The sequence below is a fragment of the Alnus glutinosa genome, chromosome 1 (genome assembly GCF_958979055.1).
Source record: "Alnus glutinosa chromosome 1, dhAlnGlut1.1, whole genome shotgun sequence".
NCBI classification, from domain to species: Eukaryota; Viridiplantae; Streptophyta; class Magnoliopsida; order Fagales; family Betulaceae; genus Alnus; species Alnus glutinosa.
In genome coordinates, this window is record NC_084886.1 from 49,356,047 (window position 1) to 49,376,296 (window position 20,250).

The 20,250-nt window shown below is 35.8% G+C and overlaps 3 protein-coding genes across 7 annotated transcripts; 1 reads left to right on the forward strand and 2 right to left on the reverse strand.

Annotated features, from left to right (window-relative positions):
- Positions 1–1,168: 1,168 nt before the first annotated feature.
- Positions 1,169–1,990, forward strand: LOC133860060 (uncharacterized). Its single transcript, XM_062295699.1, has 2 exons — positions 1,169–1,435; positions 1,613–1,990. The coding sequence occupies exons 1-2, from the start codon at positions 1,237–1,239 to the stop codon at positions 1,804–1,806; spliced, it is 393 nt and encodes a 130-aa protein (XP_062151683.1). The 5' UTR covers positions 1,169–1,236; the 3' UTR covers positions 1,807–1,990.
- Positions 1,991–2,690: 700 nt separating this feature from the next.
- On the reverse strand, positions 2,691–6,914 carry LOC133855871 (probable folate-biopterin transporter 7). Its single transcript, XM_062291450.1, has 2 exons — positions 6,532–6,914; positions 2,691–4,005 (listed from the first exon to the last, which is right to left on the reverse strand). Exons 1-2 carry the CDS (start codon positions 6,794–6,796, stop codon positions 2,945–2,947), a joined length of 1,326 nt encoding a protein of 441 aa, XP_062147434.1. The 5' UTR covers positions 6,797–6,914; the 3' UTR covers positions 2,691–2,944.
- Positions 6,915–9,482: 2,568 nt separating this feature from the next.
- On the reverse strand, positions 9,483–19,323 carry LOC133855887 (uncharacterized). 5 transcript variants are annotated; one of them, XR_009897713.1, is made up of 9 exons: positions 18,693–19,323; positions 17,078–17,598; positions 14,212–14,262; positions 14,023–14,130; positions 11,117–11,212; positions 10,887–10,985; positions 10,742–10,801; positions 10,511–10,648; positions 9,483–9,901 (listed from the first exon to the last, which is right to left on the reverse strand). XR_009897713.1 is itself a non-coding variant. In XM_062291452.1 (9 exons), exons 1-8 carry the CDS (start codon positions 19,201–19,203, stop codon positions 10,583–10,585), a joined length of 1,512 nt encoding a protein of 503 aa, XP_062147436.1. In that variant the 5' UTR covers positions 19,204–19,323; the 3' UTR covers positions 9,483–9,901; positions 10,580–10,582. The 5 variants fall into 5 exon arrangements, 3 of the variants coding, with proteins under 3 accessions (XP_062147436.1, XP_062147437.1, XP_062147435.1); XM_062291452.1 differs by having other exon boundaries at positions 10,580–10,648; XR_009897720.1 differs by lacking the exon at positions 9,483–9,901 and adding an exon at positions 9,977–10,126.
- Between the last annotated feature and the right edge of the window lie 927 nt (positions 19,324–20,250).

Here is a 20,250-nt window from a genome sequence, read left to right on the forward strand (position 1 = left end):
CATTCGTCCCCACTACGTTGAACGTGGTTCCGCTCCTAGGCTCATCCGAATCCGTCATTTTTCTTTCTTTCAGTTTCCAGGAAACCAAACACCAAAGAGAAAAGGTAGAGAATGAATAAACATATGCGTTAAAAGATTGTGGGTCCGCATCAATAAACTTTGCGGAGTGGCCAAACTCACCGTTTTGATTTGGGTAATTTTGAAAAGTTGGGTTTTAAAAGGTCACGGGCAACACAGGTGATCTCTTTTCCGTCATTTTTGATAGACTAAGTGGACGGAAGGTCCAGATGGACACATGTGGTAAACGTCAAGGGAGTGATCTACCAAAAATTGAACATTGGGCGTTAAATTGACAATGGGTGGATACATCAGGAGGAGTAAAATGTAATTTTTATTTTTTTTTAATTTTTTTTAATTTTTTTTAAAATTTTTAAAATTTTTAATTTTATTTTTTGTTTTCATGTTATATACTTGTTTAGTTTAGATTTAATGTATATACCTTCAATAATAAACTGAAATGATTAATTGCAGAACAAAGTTAAGGCTTTAATGATTAATTGCATCACATTTTTCTATTTTATTAGTTATCAATTTTTTCAAAGTGCGAGTCTTTATTTTAGCTATTCATTTTTACTATTCTATTTAAATATTTTATATAAATTAATTATTTATTATTTCTTGGGAGGAGAGAGAATGTTAGAGATTAAAAAATGTTTTGTTTTCACGTTTAGTGAGTGAATAGCGCTTACCAAATTTTAAAAACACTATAATAACTCACTAAATATTTTTTTAAATTACTTGCTTCCTTTTACTCTCATTTTGGCATCACAGCTGGCCAAAACAAAATATGGTTAGTCAGATGATAATGTCATATGAGAACAAAAGAAAAGATATATAAATATTAAAATAGTACGGAGCTTATTTATTAATCATAACATTTTTTTTTTATTAAATTTTTGATCATCGGATTCAGAAATGATTAAAACAATTATTAAAAGGAAATATTATCGAATCAATAAATAAATTTCATATTATCTTAATATTTATCTCGTAATAAAAGATTCGGTAACTCCATCATTTTCGAAATGAAAATAGGTAGAAGCAACGAGGACAAAAGTGGAAGAAAGGCATCAAGTAATTCAAAATCCTACGACGAAGCAATCTCAGAAACAGTCATTGGAAGGGAGACAAAATTTCAAAATTTCAAAATTTTAAGGTTAGAAGAGGGAGAGATAGATGGCAACGACGTCAGGGAATATGAAGGGATTCTACAGGCAGAAGAAGAACAGCGGCATCACGAAGCCCTCTTCCAACACCAAGAAGGCCTCAAAGCCTTCTTCTTCTCTCAAGAAATCGCCCAAACACGCCGCCACTTGCGGCTCCGATGTCACCCAACCCGCCGCCCTCCTCTCCCACGGCTCCCCTGACCTCAAAGGTCTCTCTCTCCCTCTCCCTCTCTTTCTCTCTCTCTATTTATTATTATACTGTTAGGGTTTTGTTTGGTGGTTAGGGTTTCAAAAATAAATCGATATATATATACATTTTTTTTTTTTTTTTTTTTTGAAAAGCGTGGATTTGAGAATCTTATCAAATGTGTGGTTCTGGGTGGTAGATGACTATGACGAGAATGAGGAAGTGTTGCGGGAATTCGACATGAACATGGCGTACGGGCCGTGTCTGGGGATGACCAGGTTGGCTCGGTGGGAGCGAGCCCGTGCTCTGGGTCTGAACCCTCCTGGAGAAATTGAGGACTTTCTGAAAGCTGGGAAAGTTGGGATCCAGTGTTTGTGGGATGGCCGCGTGTAGAAATTTAGTACTGCTCCTTCTGGTGGTGTTGGAATGTTGTGTATTGACTTGGAAAAGTTGTGCTTTTTGGCTCAAGTGTTCAGCCTCTGGCTGCACCAACTTAGCGTTTTCGATGGTGTTTGAATGTTTCTCTGATTTGCTACATAGTTTGCTGATCTTAATGAAGGCCTGTTGTCTCTTAAAAGTTGGTTGATTGGATCTTTGTGATTATGGGTTTTACTTACTTTTGCAAGTTGTGTGCTGCATTGTGTGATTGACAGTTATGAGAAAACAACAGCATAAGCATGGATGTCTCAAAGATACCGGTAAATGTTTACATGAGTAGGATGATTTTGGTAGTTAAAAGAGTCAAGCTTGTGTTTTGTTAATATGCTTAGTGTTTCAAGTTGTATACTGTCATGTTTGATTAAGGTAGTGTCAAACACTACAAATAAATTGTGTAGCAGGAAGGTTAATTGCCAGGGTTGCTAAATTGTTATGATAACATACCAATGCTTAGCCGGTTGGATACAAGGATTTATTTGTTTCTCCTAGTTTAGATAACCGAAATTGCAGGTCAATCTATGATTTTACCAAACTTCTTTCTCCTGGACAGATGTAGAAAGATACATGGCACATTGAAGCCAACTCTTGTTTAAAAAAGAAGAAAGATCAAAGGTGAATGAGTAGTGCTATATATTATGCTCTCATCTTACTGAATTGATATGGGAGCAGCCATCAATCTTTGGATCAGCTCTTGTTAAAAAAAAAATCACCGACTAATGAGCACTATTTCATCAGCATAATAATGAGATAATAGTGAAAGAAAAGTATAATTTCTAGCATTATTCATAAAAAAAAAAATACAGTATCTAAACTTGTCAAAGACATGGTAAGTAATACAGTTCCAACCAAAAAGGAGATTACATAAATAGACATTCGATACACAATTCGGAACAAAAGGCCCTCTATAGAATGTAGCATTCAAATCCTCCGCCATTGTATGAATACACCTAATAAGCTAAAAAAAGACTCAACTTTGAGAAATCTAAACACGATTATTTGTTAATTGAAACACGGTAATATTGAGAATGACAGTATATACCAAAAGAAATGAAAATAAATAAATAAATGTTGTGCAGAATACTATTATCACGAGTCACTCCTTTTTCCTCCTGGATTTGGATTTCACATAGTGAGATATACACGACGACCAATAAAGTGGCAAAATCGTGCACACTGCCTGTATGAGGAGACCAAGCGGGAGTCCTGAAAAATCATTTCCTGTAACCCCAACATAGGATGCAAGTGCAACGCCAAGGTATCCACTCACTATGAATGCAAGGGCTATGGCAGACATGACAAATGCCATTAGAGATCCTTCACATCCTGGAGGGCAGAACTGCGCTATCAGAACTGTGAATGGCAGAATCTTGAAAAAGAAGAGAACCTCCAGCAAGCCTGAGAAGATCACAACATAGGCAGAGTCCGGGACACCCATCTGTCGATAAAACCCCTTAACAAACAACACATCCGATATCATAAATACCGCCATCAATACCTGAATGGCTGAAATCAGTTTCCTGGGTGGGACCGACTTCAAGTAACGATTGTAAATGATGCTCCACAGAAGCATCGCTGCCTGACCAAAGACCTTAGAGAGACCCAATACCGATGATTCAATCTTCAAATACTGTGTCTGGTAAAAGAACATGGTGCCTGTTAGTGCTGGAATCATGGCATAAGATGCTGCAAACCATGTTAATGAGTAAGCAATCTCAGGTTTTCTTAATGCAACTGAGAGGTCTGAAAGTTGTTTTCTAATCCCAGCATCGGCTGCGCTCTTGGGAAGGTTAAGAGAGCTTTCGCGAACAGAAATGGTTATGAAAAACTGGAGAGCAAGGAGAAGGCCGGAAAACAAGAATATAGTTTGCGGGGAGCATCGATCAATGGCAATACCGCCTATGAGGTTTCCAAGGACTCCACCAGCAGAGGAAGCCATCCAAACATATGATTGGAGCTCTCCTGAGGAAGATGGTTGAGAACTTTTAGATGAGGAAGTCAGTTGTTTTCCTACCTCTGCGACAATTGCGTCATTAGCAACCTCAGCTATTGAAGCACCAAGGTTACTAAGTAGGAGATATAGGGTGATGCTGAAGATAGAGGTGCTTGACGGGGAGAGCATTGCTATAGCTAGCCATGAAACTGCTTGTAATAAAGCTGCACTAACAAATTTGTGTCATTAATTAGAAAAATAAAATAAAATTATATTGCATGGCAAAAAACAAGATTAGATACACTAAAAGCAGAATAAAAATAATAGAGTACATTTGGCTAGAACTCTCTAGTTCAGAAGTACAAGTGATCATGGTTTCAATCAGACCTTTCTTCTTCAAGCATCAGCAAATTAGTACAGAATATAAGTTCAGATATGGTTTAACTATAAGCAATTATTGTGTTTTCGAAGTACTTAAACAATGGGGTTCAATTGATCACTCTTATAATGAAGGAAATGAAGAGTGCATTAGGCATGGTGTCCAAAATAAACTCCCAAGCCTGTGCATTCCAGAGTTTAGGTCCAAATCAAAGATTTGGTTTGATAAAAAATGGCAGATGGGTGACAAGAAAGATCTACCAGCTGCAAAAAGAAGCCAGATGCATCATTAGAGAATTACATTTCAAGAAGCAGACAAGCTTATCCCCTTTGTGGATTACCAATGTCATAAATAAACCAGATAGGTTTTTTCCCATCTAATTTTTCATAAACTGTTCGGCACTGTTCTACATTAAAATATAAGTATAGAAAGTGACTGACAGTAATGAAATATGAGTAAGGACCAATCCATACAGTAGGTTAACTACTTGTATCATTATCTTATGCAACAACAATCAGCCTGGGAAGCAAACATGAAAAGCAACATGGAAACGGTAGATTAATTGTTTCAAGCAAGAAATTTATTGGATTGCTGGAGTTGCACAGCGTTTTAACCAAAAGAACTTCTTGTGCAATTCATGCGTTTCTGTTTTTATAACCAGAAAATGTTTCTTTATCAATATGAGGTGATTGTAACACAGTATATAAGACTCCAATCTTCTGTGTGTAAGGTGAAAGCCCCCCAAAAATGGTTTTTTAAAAAAAAGGGTGATCAAAAGATTGAGCTGACTCCGTTATAGGGCTAGCGCGCCGAGCAGCTTTTCATTCTGCTGTCCTAGTGAGCAAAGCAAGCACGCTTAGGTGGGAGGGATGAGAGAGCAAGCTGGCGTTGGGGGGGGGGGCTTTGGCAATGACATCCGAATAACAATTTAAAATTAAAAAAAAAAAAAATCAAAATAATTTATAGATAGCAAAAAGCAAAGTGGAAATTAGATTAGATATTATGAGAAAACACATTATAACTTAGAAGGGATGATGTCTTCCATAAGTTAAAATGAAGCATGTCTTTGTAAAGTACTGAAATACACTATGGCCATATTACTTCTGCAAAGGAAATCAAGATTTTTATTATTTATTTATTATTATTTTTTTATGTGACAAATGAGGCTGCTAAATAGTAAGAATCCCTACTAATAATAAAAGAAATTACGATCACAATCAGTTGAATGATGCCAGTATCTCTGCCGAAAAGATTGTTCAAATGTTGGCCGTCCGAGAAGTAAGAAGGAAGCCTTTTTTAGCATGTTGATTAATGCAGGTATCTTAGCAACAAAGAGAACTACGTGTTTCTTGAGTCACAAGCTTTCATCAATTTTTGCATCAAGTTTCCATCTTTCCCTTTCTTTGTTACTATAAATAAATATCCACATTCAACTATATGAATATCATAACTAAATATTTCCAATAGTATGTATATATAACATCGCTCAATCTCAACAACAAGGTCAGTTAGATCAACCCTGCTTATTACATCAAAACAAACCAAGTCTGAAATAGTTCATCAAAAAAACAAAAAACCAAGTCTGAAATACCATTTTAAGTTTATAAGGTTCATGTCATATAGAACATATTAGGTATCCATTTCTTTTGCTTAGCAAATGATTCCGAAGATACATGCTTCTAAAACCTTAGATTTTCACCAGTTCATGCCCTCCTATGACCTACCTTGCATCTGAAATTCTTAAAATAAAGCAGATAAAGAACAATTAAAGAGTGTTTACTGGGTGGGAGGAATTCTTCAATTCAAACTATTAAACTGACCTCCAAAAAAAAAATATAAAAATGCATATGAGAATCAGATCGTCTGCACTATTAAGTGACAACTAAATCACGTGCCCTTTGAACACATGATAATATACTGATCGGAAGGAAATTCCTCAACCAAGATAACATTGTCCGTTTAACTAAAGACTAGTGTACTAGATAAATGTCGGAGGTTTATGACTTAAGCAAAAAGGAGCAGAAGAATTTTGCTTTCCATAAAGAAAGGAAAAGGCTTTCAGGACTTTGAATCTCCGCCACTTTCGCTTTTGCTCACAGCAGAAAATACAAACATTAGTTATTCCGAAAATCAAATTTATCTATTTTTTTGAGAAAAGAAAAGAAAGAAACGTGGGGATAAAAATTCAGAGTACCAAAATTCATTTTCTGAATCTAAATTACCATCACTATTTCCATTATCTTCAAAAATGCCACTCCTCTTCGGTTTTCGAACAAAATCGATCTTCGCAGTCATATCAGATGACTCAGAACACAAAACAAATCAAAATTCGGAGAACTTCGATATCATTTGGATTTCCTTTTTTTATTACCTCCGACGGCGATGTAGGGAATGCGGTGCTGGCCGGCGACGTAGACGGCGTCCGAAACGACGCCGTAGAGGGGCTTGGCGACCATTGGAAGGTTGGCCGAGTTCTGTAGGAGCTGCAGCGTGGAGGGGTCCACATTGAGCCCGTCCTTCAGAAAGAAGTTCACGGCCATCCACGGGAAGCACCTGAACCCTTGCACCCAGAACCCGAACCCGAGAAGCTTCCAGATCGGGTTCGGGTCCGGGCTCCTGCCCTCCGACGAGACCATTGGAACTTAAGCGAGAGTCGGAGATCAGTGTAACTTGAAATGGAAATATCCGGCTTTTTGGGTTTTAGACATCCTGATCCGGGGATTGATATTTGATACGGTAGGTGCACTATAAGGAAGGTTGTCTTGTTGGTGGTGTTACTCGGTGACACGCGGCGGTCCCTTTGAATCTCTGGATTAATGACGTGTAGAATATTTCTCGGTTCTTCTAATTTGTATTCATATTAGATTGATTGATATACAAGATTTTATCATATTAGATTGATAAGGAATATTTTGTCATAGATAGTATTAGATACTAAAATAATAATTTTTCAATAATTAAATTTGAAAACAATAGTTGAGATTCAAAAAATTGTGCGTGAAAAAAAGGATAAAAATTTTCTACAAACCGGTTCGTAAGAAACTTCTGTCTTAAAAAAAACAAAAAAAAAAACTCTAAACATTATAGAGGATCTTGACCTGGTAGATTTAGTAGTGTACATGCTGTCACAAATGGATAAGAGGATCCTATTCCCATTTGATTTGGGCAAAAAGTTATAATTTCCAAATGAAGATACGTTAGCTGCACAACTATTTTCCATAACAACGCTGATGTATACAACCTTTTTTTTAAAAAAAAAAAAAAAGGTGCTGAACACATCAACATTGTTGTGCAATTGTTCTGCAGCTAACATATGTCTTCCAGGTTCCAAATGACCACATTCTTGCTCCAATCATTTATTTTTTGGAAAAAAAAAAAATATAGAGCAAGAAATTAGGAAATAGAAAACAACGAGAATTTCATAAAGGGAAATGATTGAACCGTCCCCCAACCGACTTTTTTAATAAAAAAATAATTTTTTTTTTTTTAATAAAAAAACAACTTCTAATGTGACATCAAAAATTACTTTTTGATAAAAAAAAAAAAAAAAAATCTCTCTTAATGAAAAGGGGCAGGCAGGGGACGATTGCCGATCACCGTTCTTTCATAAAACAAAAATGGTTTTGTAAAATAATATATTAAATTTACGTGAGAAAATGGAAAACCTTGAAGAATGAAGATCATATTCAAATTTGTGTATCTAATTATTTTTATTAAGAAAGCAAGTATTGCCAATAATTGTCTTCGAATTGCAAATTGAATTATTGATTGATCTATGCCACAAGTAGGTCCCCCAAAATTTATATTTGGTGTAAACACTTATAACATTGCTATTGTTTATAACATCAAATATAAATGAGACGATGTAATCAAATATATAGGTTAATTAGAAAAAATATATATCTGTTACTTTTCTCCTCTTTTTTCTTCTTTTTTTTAATCAAGTGAAAAGGTAAAACATAATTATATATATTAAATAGAAACGGAAACTTTTTCTTTCAGAAAGGCATAAGATTCTGCCGACTGTCATGTATCTCTGGATGAGAATATTCGGTTTACAGCAAGCAATCCCTGGTGACTTGACACGTTGTTTAATTATTATGGGTATCTTAAAAAAAGCTCCACAGAAACTTTACCCAAAGCGAAGTTGCTCTTTTATCTTCTTTTTCTGAAGAAAACAAACAACTTTGCCGACGGTGCAAGAAAAGGGTAACAGATTTGATTATTCTACCTCCACTCACATGGGTTTTTAAATGAGCTCATATCAGGCCATTTGCATATTCACTAGGAAGAATACACGTGTGCAAAATTTCTATCATGGATTGAGTCCCTACAACAGCTGAGTTGAGCTAAGCATTGAATGCTCAAACTCATTTTGCAAACACTCAAACTTATTACCACCGGACTAGATAATTTGTTCAAGTTCAATTCATTTATTTTTCAATCTAACTCGAACTTATTCACTAACTACTCAATTAAGTTATTCATACTAATTATTAGTTAATTATTTATTATTTAGATTTTACTATGAGTAATTAAATAAGTTAACTCAAATTATAAATAATTTAATTTTGAGTCTATATGTCTGTCTTATAATATTATAACTCAAATCATACTAATGTGCATAGTATAAGACACATATATACACATTCATTACACACACCAACACACAATATGCTTAACACAAACCCACTCATATACACACAAATAACATATATTTATATCAAGACTCATAATTACAATACTTCATACTATACCTATTACATAACAAAGAAAATCCATTTTTAATAATAAAAATGAACTTATCTTTTTTAAATACTTAACATTTTCTCATTTCAAAGTTAAAACTAATAAAATAAAGTTATATGATCTTATATAAGTTGAACTGAGTTTATACGAATTTCATTTATTAAAAAACAAGCTTAAAAATTTGTTCAAGCTCAGTTCATTAATGAACTAATCCCAAGTCAAGTGGCGAGCGACTCTATTCATTTATAGTCCTAGTTGCCTACTTTAGCACGATCGAGATTCTCTAGAACTCCTAATCCAAATTAGGGAATGAGAGAGGGGGTGTGGGTTCCGGGCCCTGAACCCCGTAACCTATGCACCTTCTCTCATTCCTTGCCCAAACTACATGGAATTCGGGCCCGTATGGCAGGGGATCTAAATCCACTCTAGCAAACTGATTAATTGTCCAAAACATATGACATGCATGGACTGAAAAAACTCGTGTATCATTCATGATCCAATCATATTAGATGAGTATCTGCAATACTATTTCACGTGAGTAATAAAATCAACAAATAATCACCCACAATCAACTTTTACAACTATTGCTATTCGCTAGCCTTTACCATCAAGAAAGGGAGAAAGTCTTACACTTATTTTATACAAATTTTACCAAAAAAAAGCCTTCAAACCTGTGCCTTCTTGGACAGTTTTTCTCCAAATTGGGTTGGAAGAAATTTCTTCGATCCAATCTATTAAACTGACATAAGTTTCTTAAAACATGTGATTCTCGCATTCATTTTTAATAGAATATATGATTGCATGTGAGAATGCTATGGTCCATGGAAATTTTCCGTTTCTTAGGAATCAACTAACCTAATAGAATTGAACAATGCACTGCAAATGAGGATGGAGTCCATGATATTTGGAGAGGTCTTCCATGAGTTGGTAGATTCAACATTCCTGTGGGAAACTGGAACTGTCATAGGCTTTCTTCATCTTCCATTGTAAGCCTATAATACCGATTTAGTAAGGCTTGTGCTTAATGATATTTAAATAAGTAGAAAGTATTAAGAAACACAGGCACAAACACAAACCACCATCACAACCATTCCAGCAGTGAACAGATATGGTAGCCGTTAAAACACATAAGATCCAAATCTTTTGAAAGAAGGGTAAGTGGGGTGCAAAGAACTGATAGATTGCCACAACCATTACCATTCCCTGCTCTTGATCCCCTGTGACATTACACGCACTAACCAAATCATATTCCAAGGGAAATTAACTAATGCTGAAAGAAGTTACAAATTGAGTCTCTTGTATCATTTTCTTGAAAATATAAAGCCTAAAAACTCTCTCCTTTCTCTTATGGTGAAAATGTCAACAGAGCCAATGAGCTCTACCCCAAATGACACCTCCTATCCTCATAAAAATGGGATGAAGCGCAAGGTCATAGGTTCAAAATCGCCGGATGCATGTGTAACTTATTAACAACAAAAAAGTCAACAGAAAAAAAGTACGAGAAAGCAATGCCGGTGGCCAAAACAACATACAAGGGTAAAAAGCAATTAACATGTAACAAAATCTGCATAATCATCATCTAATTTGTAAAGGAATGCAACCTTCTTTGAGATTCAAGGAGACATAAGTGCACAACTGGAAGCATTGCAGTGGATCTTAAAAAAGCAAACCTTTCACAGCAAGTACTTCTCAACAACAGTCCGGCCAAACTTTTCTTGGACATCCTTTGGAGTTTCAATCTGTAAGTTCACAGATAAGAACAGTTCAACATGAAATCTCGGAGGATAAACCCATTTAAAAGCATCCATAATATTGTAAGATGGGCTACTTACCGCATTAAGAGCTTTGAAGAGAACCTTAACAGTGTTGTGAGGATTCCTTGAGCCAACGACCTATCAAGAGTTTTCGCGGTTAGTGCAAACATCAAGAATGCAGGAAATATCCATGTAACATGGATTCAGTTTGGTAGTTAATTACCTTAGACTTGATATTTTTAAAACCAGCTAAATTCAAAATGGTTTGGACAGTTTTCCCCGCTTTCATCCCTGTCCTGGTTGGTGCTGGCCAAAGATACACCTAAAAACATATGCAGATTTAAAGCCAAGTTGTAATTGCACAAAGAATCCAAGAAAAGAGGGAAAGAAAGAAGACAATATGCACTCAAATGGAAAAAAATATGGAAACTTGATAGAAATATAGATGAATACCTTGGTCTTTTTATATGTTGTTTGAATTGCATGTGCAATTGTATGCTCCTCGTGACGTTCCACATAGTGAAGATTCTGAAAGCATTTCTCATATGCCTGGTTGTTTTTGAACCAATCAGATAAGACATACAAAAACATCATGTCAGTAACATAAGAGAGGGCACCTGCAAACCCACATTTTCTCATGCGAATGAAATGAGAGTTCTTCATACAGTTTAGGTTCCAATATACGAAATACAGATTATAAACACACAAGAAGAAAGACTAAAGTTTTTCACAAAGCAAAAGGAGTGGCAATAGTTACCATACTCACAGGGTTAATCATTTTGCCTTCTCAACAAGAAACTAACCATACTTTGTACAGAAAAGAGGGTGGTCAAAAAACAACATCGATGAAGGGGGCTTTAGCTGAAATAAGAATATAGAATGTAAATGGCAACCAAACAAATATATGAGAAAGTAATGCATTTCTCAAGAAGTTCAAGCCTGCAGGCAGCACAAAAGGACATGAAAAGGAAATAAGCTAAAATGGTAAAATTGTGGGACTGGATTAGATAATGAAAAATGACAACTGGTCATGGTAAATGAGAGCAAATGAGCACCAATAGGAAGTGATATAGATCAGATCAAAGGCAAACGAAGGACAATGAGAAGGCCTTGAAGAATATTTACTGAGACATGTAAAGATGAATAAAATTATGATCTAACATGATACAAGGCCTAAGACAGACAAAAATGATAAATATGAGATTCATCCACTTGACTTCAACTTGATAGAGTAAGAGTTTTGTAGTTATTTAAAGTTGAATTTATCCATCCTAGCTTATCTACTTTGGATAAAGAGCGCCAACAAATGCTGTTAACCAGGAAATCTCCACAACCATAGTCCTATAGAAGTTTTTCCCTAGAGATCATATCACACAATCCTTGTCTCTTAAAGATGTAACTCCCCAAGCTCACTAGAGAAATCCCAGCAATCCTTCATCTTAAAACCACACTAGCCGGGATTCCAGACCTAGGTGGTAAATAACTATAGAGATTTCCCCACCCGTTGGGCACCCCCTGGCACTCTGTTCCTGCATTATATCAAAGGAAGGAATAACTAGAAACATCAAAGTATTACTGGATTAGAGATGCCCTCCAACCTACTGATGTGGGAGCTCCAACCCTGCTAGTCTCTTGCTAATAGCTCCCTCAATAACCATATCCCTAAAAAAGACAAACATAGAGTTCCAACCGAGATGAAAACCAAACACCTATTGGGGCCACCCATTCCCCTGTAAACAGATTTATCACATCAGGCCAAGGTAAATCCATGTATGGTTCACTGGAAACTTTATGAGCAAATTACAATTTTGACCCTCTAACTCAGGTCAATTTCTATTTGATCCATAAATAACAAAATGTAGCAATGTTAGGCCTGAACTTTTGACTTCGTTTCAATATCAATCTTCCATTCAAAATCTCTTAAATTTTATAAATGATGTCAGCAAGTGCCATCACCTGATGCATTTTATCCAAAGCGTCCACATGGATATCAATCCCACTCAAATGACATAACCAACAAGGCTCACAATAATAAGTGGCAAGCTCTCTCTATCTCTCTCCATCTGATTTTTTCCCAAGCTTCATTTCTCTGCCTAGGCTTGGACCAAGGCTCACAAATAAGTGGCAAGCTCTCTCTCTGACTTTTACCAAGTCTGGTTACTGAGCATCTATGGCCCAAGCCAATGGGAAAGTAAGAAGAACGGTGAGGAATGTGAAGAGAACAGTTGTTGGAGCCCACCTGGTGGCATTTCCATGGAATGATTGTGAAGGTATTGACCACACCTTAGACTTTATTGAACAAGCACACCAGATCAGGGGCTCCTGGCTTTATTGCCAATGGTCATGCTTTTGATGGATGACACTTCGTACCATGATGATGCTTGCGGTGGCCGTGGTGTTGTTTTTCTGGCTTAGATCTTGGGGTTTCAATCAGATTTTGTGAAGATCTAGTGGCTTTGTGGTTGTACTTTCATTTTGGGAAAATTGAGCTGTGGAATTTGTTTGGTGGTAAGGAAAATGAAGAAGAGTACAAGAATATGACATTTTAAATCTTTTGTTTCAGTTGTTTTTGTTGTCCTGGGTAGAATGAAGGCTTTAGCCTCCATTTGGTTGCTGGGATCCATAAGCCACGAAATGCAAAGAGAGAAAGAGAGAGGAGGGAGATAAGGAGGGAGGGAGACCTTGTCTCATTTTGAATACAAATGATAACCAATATAGACAAAAAATGCCACATGGTCAGCCACATGCAATAAATTGGGTCATGTCATTGGTCACGTGTTAACGCGCTCTGCAAAATTTAACAGATTTTGGAAGGAGGGTTGGAGATTGAAACGATTTATAAAATCCGGGCTTAACATTGCTAAGTTTTGTCGTTCAAGGACCAAATAGTACTGATCCCAAAGTTTGAGGAGCAAAATTGTTTGCCCAAACTTTCTTCAAATCAGTTCCAATTAGATGATCTAGCACCCCATTAAAAATTAGAGTTTGAATGCAGATCTAACTAGAATCAAATATCAAACCAACTAAATTCATAAGTTCCTAAAATCTCTATAAACACAATTTTTTATACATAAAATCATCAATATATAGACGTATATTTATTCATATATATATATATATATATATATATATAGACGTATATGATAATTCTTGCACATTTTATTAGATCCTGTGTATATTGCGTATTATTCAACATATATTGCAGATTATTCATATTATGACCTATATCTTAATTCTGAATCTTATATATTGGCAATCAAATCAAGTAAATTTGTAACAATACCAAGTTATAAAGCAGGAGGTAAACAAATATGATCCCAAAGAATTCACAATAGAACAAATAGCACAAAAAAAGATACCTTTTGAAGAGCGATAGGAATTGCCGGGCCTTTGGCTTTAGCATAACCAACAACACCATGATAGTTTCCACAAGCTAAAATAGCAGTGTATTTGACCACTTGCCCACCCTAGATCATATAAGATTAAGATATAAATAAACAAAAAATAAACATTATTCTCAATAAAGATAAATTGAAGGGAGACAATACCTTTGTAACTTTACAGGTTCGATTTACATCAATCAATTTCACATCAAAACCCTGCCATTAAATAATAATGAGCTTATGTAGAAAGAATGAAATGATTAAAAAATCTGGACAGAGGAAAGTATAACACTACTTTTCTTACTGGAAAACAATGCAACATAATCTACAGTGAAGATAACAGCAGAATATTATTATTATTATTATTATTATTATTATTATTTTTTAAAAAACAAAATAGAAGTAACTACATGAAAGAACAAACTTTATTAAACATGGTCAAAATCATAAAGATAAAGGTTCGATAAAAAGCAGAAAAAATTTATCCCAGGATAATCAGCATAGATCTTTCAGGACAAGGCATTCACTATGCATATTATGCACATCTATTTTTTATTTTTCAGGAAGTATAGGAATTTATTTACAATACTCAAATAATTGACAGAGAGACACCTAACTAGAAGAAGAGAAAAGATATAGAAAAACTTGACAGCTAGAAATATTAAAAATAAAGGCAGCAACCCAACGGTAAAGTGTCTTCAAGAAGAAAGCTTTTAATTCCACCGATGTCTGCTCATGGTCCTCAAAGTTCTGATCATTTTTTTCCTCCAAAAATACCACATAAGGCAGGATGGTATCATCTTCCATATTGCATCAAATTGAAGCCTACTAACTTGCCCTCTCTAGCATGCGAAAAGGTCTACCACTCGAATAGGCATAACCCAAGCCAGCCCTACACTGCTAAAGATAGTGTTCCAAAGAGCACTGTCAATGTCAAAATGGAGCAGAAGGTGATCCACTGACTCTCCACTCTTTTTACACATGCAACGTCAATCAATCACAATGATCTTGTGTCTCTTCCTAAGATTGTTCATGGTGAGGATCTTCCCTAATATGACCAACCAAACAAATAACGTCACTCTCAAGGGAACCTTATTATGTCAAATACTCCTCTAAAAAAAGAGAGTTCTATCATGGAGAACAATCATATATATATTTTTTTTGCTAAGTATTTGTAGTATGATCTAACATCGAACAAACCTCTCTGGGAAGGTACCCAATAAAGCTTGTCTTTACCACCTCGTCTCAATATGAAGGAACACAACAAATTGAAGAATGAGGTAAAAGATCCACCTCCCAATCGTGAGCTGCACTAAGAAAGTAAACATTCCACTAATCAGAGGCACTAGAAATATCCAAATGACTTGCCACAATAGCTTCTTTGAATCGGGCAATACTGAACAAATTTGGAAAAGCGATCTTGAGGGCTTGATCTCCATACCACACGTCATGCCAGAATCTAATTTTGGAGCCGTTACCTACTTCAAATCTAGTATGACTAGAAAGCTATGTCCAACTCCTAATATTTTCCAAAGCCCATTCCCATACGACCCATTAACCTCATTTGAACACCACCCCCTCCCCCCCCACGAGCTGCCATATTTAGAATCCAGTTCCACCCTCCATAAGGCCTCTCTCTCATGAGCATAGTGCCAAAGCCACTTCCCCAAAAGAGCTCGGTTGAACGAAAGAAATTTTCAGACCCCCAACCCTCCTTTAGAAATTGGAGTACATACCTTAGGCCAGCTAACCAAGTGAAATTTGAACTCTTCACTAATGCCACCCCACAAAAAATTCCATTGCAACTTCTCTATGCGATTGGCAACACTGACCAGGAGGGGAAAAAAAGACATGAAGTAAGTATGCAGATTAGATAAAGTGCTTTTAATCAAGGTAACTCTCTCACCCTTTAACAAGCACATCCTCTTCCATCCAACTAGCCAAACAGTGTTCTATCTTCTAATGTTGTCCCAAATAGATTTGGCTTGAAACTTGACATGGTCATGCCTTTTTCAATATCCAACTTGCATAACACACCTAGTTCCCCAGATCTCATCCTACTATCAAGGCACTCGTTGGTAGATAACAGAGTTTAGAATCTGCCTATCCTCGATGAAAGCATTTTGAGGCTTGGAAATGATCTTCTCCATTACCAATTTCAACTTGTTAGCTAGAACTTTGGCAACAACTTTGTATGCTCCACCCATTAAGCTAATAGGTCGAAAATCCTTAATGTTAACAGCCCCCGATTTCTTTGGTATAAGAGCAATGAAGGTGGCATTGAGGCTTCTTGTTAAATAATAAATAACAATTGTTGCCTATATGTAATGGTCTATCAAACAAAGATCAATCTAAATAATGTAGGCTACAAGCTCAAGGTCATATTGAAGTTCCAGAGAATCTTTTAAAGCAAACATGGATCCAGATAGGCATTTATACATGTCTCTAAGAAAAACAGTGACCAAAGGATAGCATCCCACTTTAATAGAGGCATTTTTCTTGATATGACTATGGACAAATGAGCATAAACTGATGCCATGCTTTAGAACAGATAAAAAAGAATCACTCACCATTAATCAGGATAACATACATAACCATATGGTTAACAATTGTCTCATTATCTTTTTCCCCCTACAAACATCAGACGAACATCTCATGATATGTCAATAGTCATTGTTATTTCAATGATTTTTCATCACTTCAATATGCAACCGCTTATGGTAACATTTAATTGCATGAATTGAACAGCCAACAAAAGCAAGAGAAAGTTAACTTCATAAAAACCAAATGAAATTGTTCGATGCAACCAACATAATTGCCTAGTACTAGCATGACAATATATATATTTTTTTTTTGGTACTAGCATGACAATATTAACAAGGTGAAGAAGGGTAAAACGAACATCACTTTGGCACAAAACATTTCCTCAATTTACAAACACTTAGTATAATCAAACAATCATTAATCCTTAATCATGATGAATTTTATTTATTAACAACAAAAACCTAGAAGAATGATCACATGCACTTACTTTCCGGTAAAGAGGTCTTCTTTTCTTCTCTGTCAACTCATTTCTCTCCTCAGCAAGATCTCTGATTTCTTCCTCTAAAATCTTACCCTTCTTTCCAAATGTATGATCCAACTCAGCCAGCTTCTCTTCAAGTTTTTTGTCAATGGCATTAAGCTTCTCTAACAGTATGTCATCCCTCTCTTTCATGTCATCAAACTCTTCCACATCATCATCATCTCCTTGAATCATTTGCTTTGCCTTCTCAAATCCAGCATGCTCCAAAAGTTCAGCAGAGGCCCCAACTTGTTCGTGTTGAATAACTCCGAAATTGGCAGGATTCTTAGGATCATAAGCTTCCTTCCACTCCACCAACCTCATAGCCCTATTTAGTTTCTGCTGAAGAATGAATTTATCCTTTCCCTCTGCTACTTTCAAACGGTTCATCAACTCACCAATGACCCGATACTCGAGCCGAAGTTGGAAATGCTTTTGCTCAAACTTGTCTATTTTATTCATCCATTTGAAGGCATCATCAAGTGTATCTGTTTGATAATACCAAAAAGAATCCAGATCAATTTGCATTTAAAAAAAAAAAAAACTCTCTTTCTCTCTCTCTCTCACACACACGCGCATCCACGCATATATTACTGGTAAGCAGTTCATGAACTCCAGGGGACTTGAATGCATAACCTTACCCACCACACACCACCCCCTTCTTATGGGGAGTGGAATTGCCATTTGAACCAAAAGACATTGGCTAAACCAACTCATTCTTCGAAATAAAGAAAATATATGGAACATGATGTTTGAAACACAAAAAATGTCAAATATTCAAAGGCCTTTTTTCTTTCTTTCTTTCTTTCCTTCTTCTTCTTCTCTCTCTTGTTCTTTTCTTTTCCTTCCCCCCCATATTTTAGCAGTTTCTCTTGCTTCCAGAGCAATCCAAGATTTTTCACTAAACATTTGAAAAAAAAGAAGTGAATCTATTAAACAAACCATAATTGAAAATGTAATGCAAAAGAACGGGAAAAGTGTATTAATTAAATTTAATATTTTCTGCTGAGTTACAAAGAAGAATAATAAATAAATTCTACTACCGAAATATTAGATCAGACTTTATTTATTAGAGCATCATACTTTCCTCAGCGACCAAAAAGTGTACTCTTTTTTGTTTTTGACAAGTAATAGAAATTTCATTGGGGAAAAATAACCCCCAAAGCCCGTAAGTAAGCACTTTATTCACTGTAAATCTAGTAAAATAGATATAACATTCAATTTTCATTTCTTTTCCTACACTTTCTAACTAACCAAAACTAAATCCTATTTATTTCCACTAAAAACTACAAACATAAAAAGCAAGGTATCAATCAAAACATGCTGGAAAATAAAGCACCCGAATCCAATCTCTAATTTCCATTTTCTATACTTCTCCCACACTTTCTAAGCTACCAAACACATCACTTCCACTCAACATTACAAACAAAACAAGGAATGAACTGTAAGCCCAGTTTTCAATATTCATTTTCAAGTCCTTTCTTACGCTTTCTAAGGAGGAAACACACGGTACGAACTTGTCCCACCGAACATTAATAACCAAAACTCAAACCATCTAAACAAACAAGGCCACATTTCATACCAGCCTCGGTAAAGTTCTTGAGCAATTCCTCGTGCCGCTTGAACTTCCTCTCGAACTCGTCCCGCCTCTTCTCCATGGCTTCACGGCTAAAACGCTCGTCGTCGTCGTCGCTATCTGAGTCCGTACGCTCTTCGTACTGGTGCAAGTCCCCAGTGTCCTTGAGCTTCTGCTTCTCCTTCTCAAGCTTCTCTATCAATGGAGCAACCCCCATGTAGTCCTCCTCATCCTCAGCGTCAATGTCTTTGGTGTCCAAGCCAGTCCTTTTCTTCTGCTCTCTTTCTCTCTGCCTCTCTCTCTCCACGTCCGCCAGAAGTTCCTGGATCACCCTGTTTGAGGCAGTGGAGTAATGGCTCTTGGTTAGAAATGAGAAATTCGGTGTTTGTGAGGTGGGAAACTGTGGGAAAGTGGAGATTTTCCGGGAATAGTGTAGTGGGTGTTTGGTGGGTCTCTTCAGGGCCTTATAGTGGAGGAGGACGCGTGACCATGAGAACTGCTGTGATTTGGCGGCCATTGTTGTTGTTGGTTTGTTTGTTATCGATTCATTTGATTGGAGGTGAGAAGAAATGCCTGAGATTTTCCCTGGGGAAACACACAGAAAATAAGAGAAATTTTGGCCACCAGGGGTTAGGGTTTTTGCTTTTTCTTTTTTTAATGCATGGCCCAATACTCCACAGTCCACGTATTGGGTTAAGATGGACTTAGTAGTTAATAGCAAATGGTTTTAGGGCCAAGTAATTGGGCTTAGTTTAAAGGGAATTTTTTTTTTTTTTTTTTTGTCTTCTTTTTCTTTTCAATAATTTGGTATAAATTTATGGGTAGCAAAATAATATTTGATTAGCGGAATGTGAATGCTCTTATTGCATTGTAAGAATATTTTTAGTAATCTTACCAAATTTTATTAGTTAAAATAGTTAAAAATTACTTTTCTCTATTCTGGTAAGTCACTTTTTTAAAGCACCTTAGTAGTTTCAACATTTTAACTAATCACTATCACTATTCTATTTAAATAATACTTTTCTAGATTTTTTTGTTTCTCTCTATTTAATTTTTTTTTTAATGTATGTCTTTTCTTAACGGCGGCCATATTTTTTTTAAATTGTTTTGTTTTTCGAAAAAGTTTTATGGTTTATTTTGATAAAATGTATTGATAGTCAATGCCACATTTAAAAATCTATTTAAATAATTGATATTCCAAAATAATTTTTCGCATTTGAAAAGCCCCCGAATTTTTTTATTTCTTTTTTCTTTTTATATTGATAACTGGAATTTTTAAAAATATTACCAAACAGACGATCAACATGTCAAAGTTTGGTTGGATTGTAAAGAAAGGAGAAAAAAGAAAAAGAAAAGAAAAGAGAGAAATTCTAATTTTTGTAGTTTTTTTAATGATTTGGTGAGTGAATAGTAATCATCAAAGTTAGTGAGTACCGTTCACTCACCAACTTTTTTTAGATTGGTGAGGTTGCTGAGAGTTGTTTTTTTGTTTTTTTGCATTTTCACCAAATTACCTCACAAAAATAGCTTTTGACTATGAATGCTTCTAATAAGGCAGTTCATG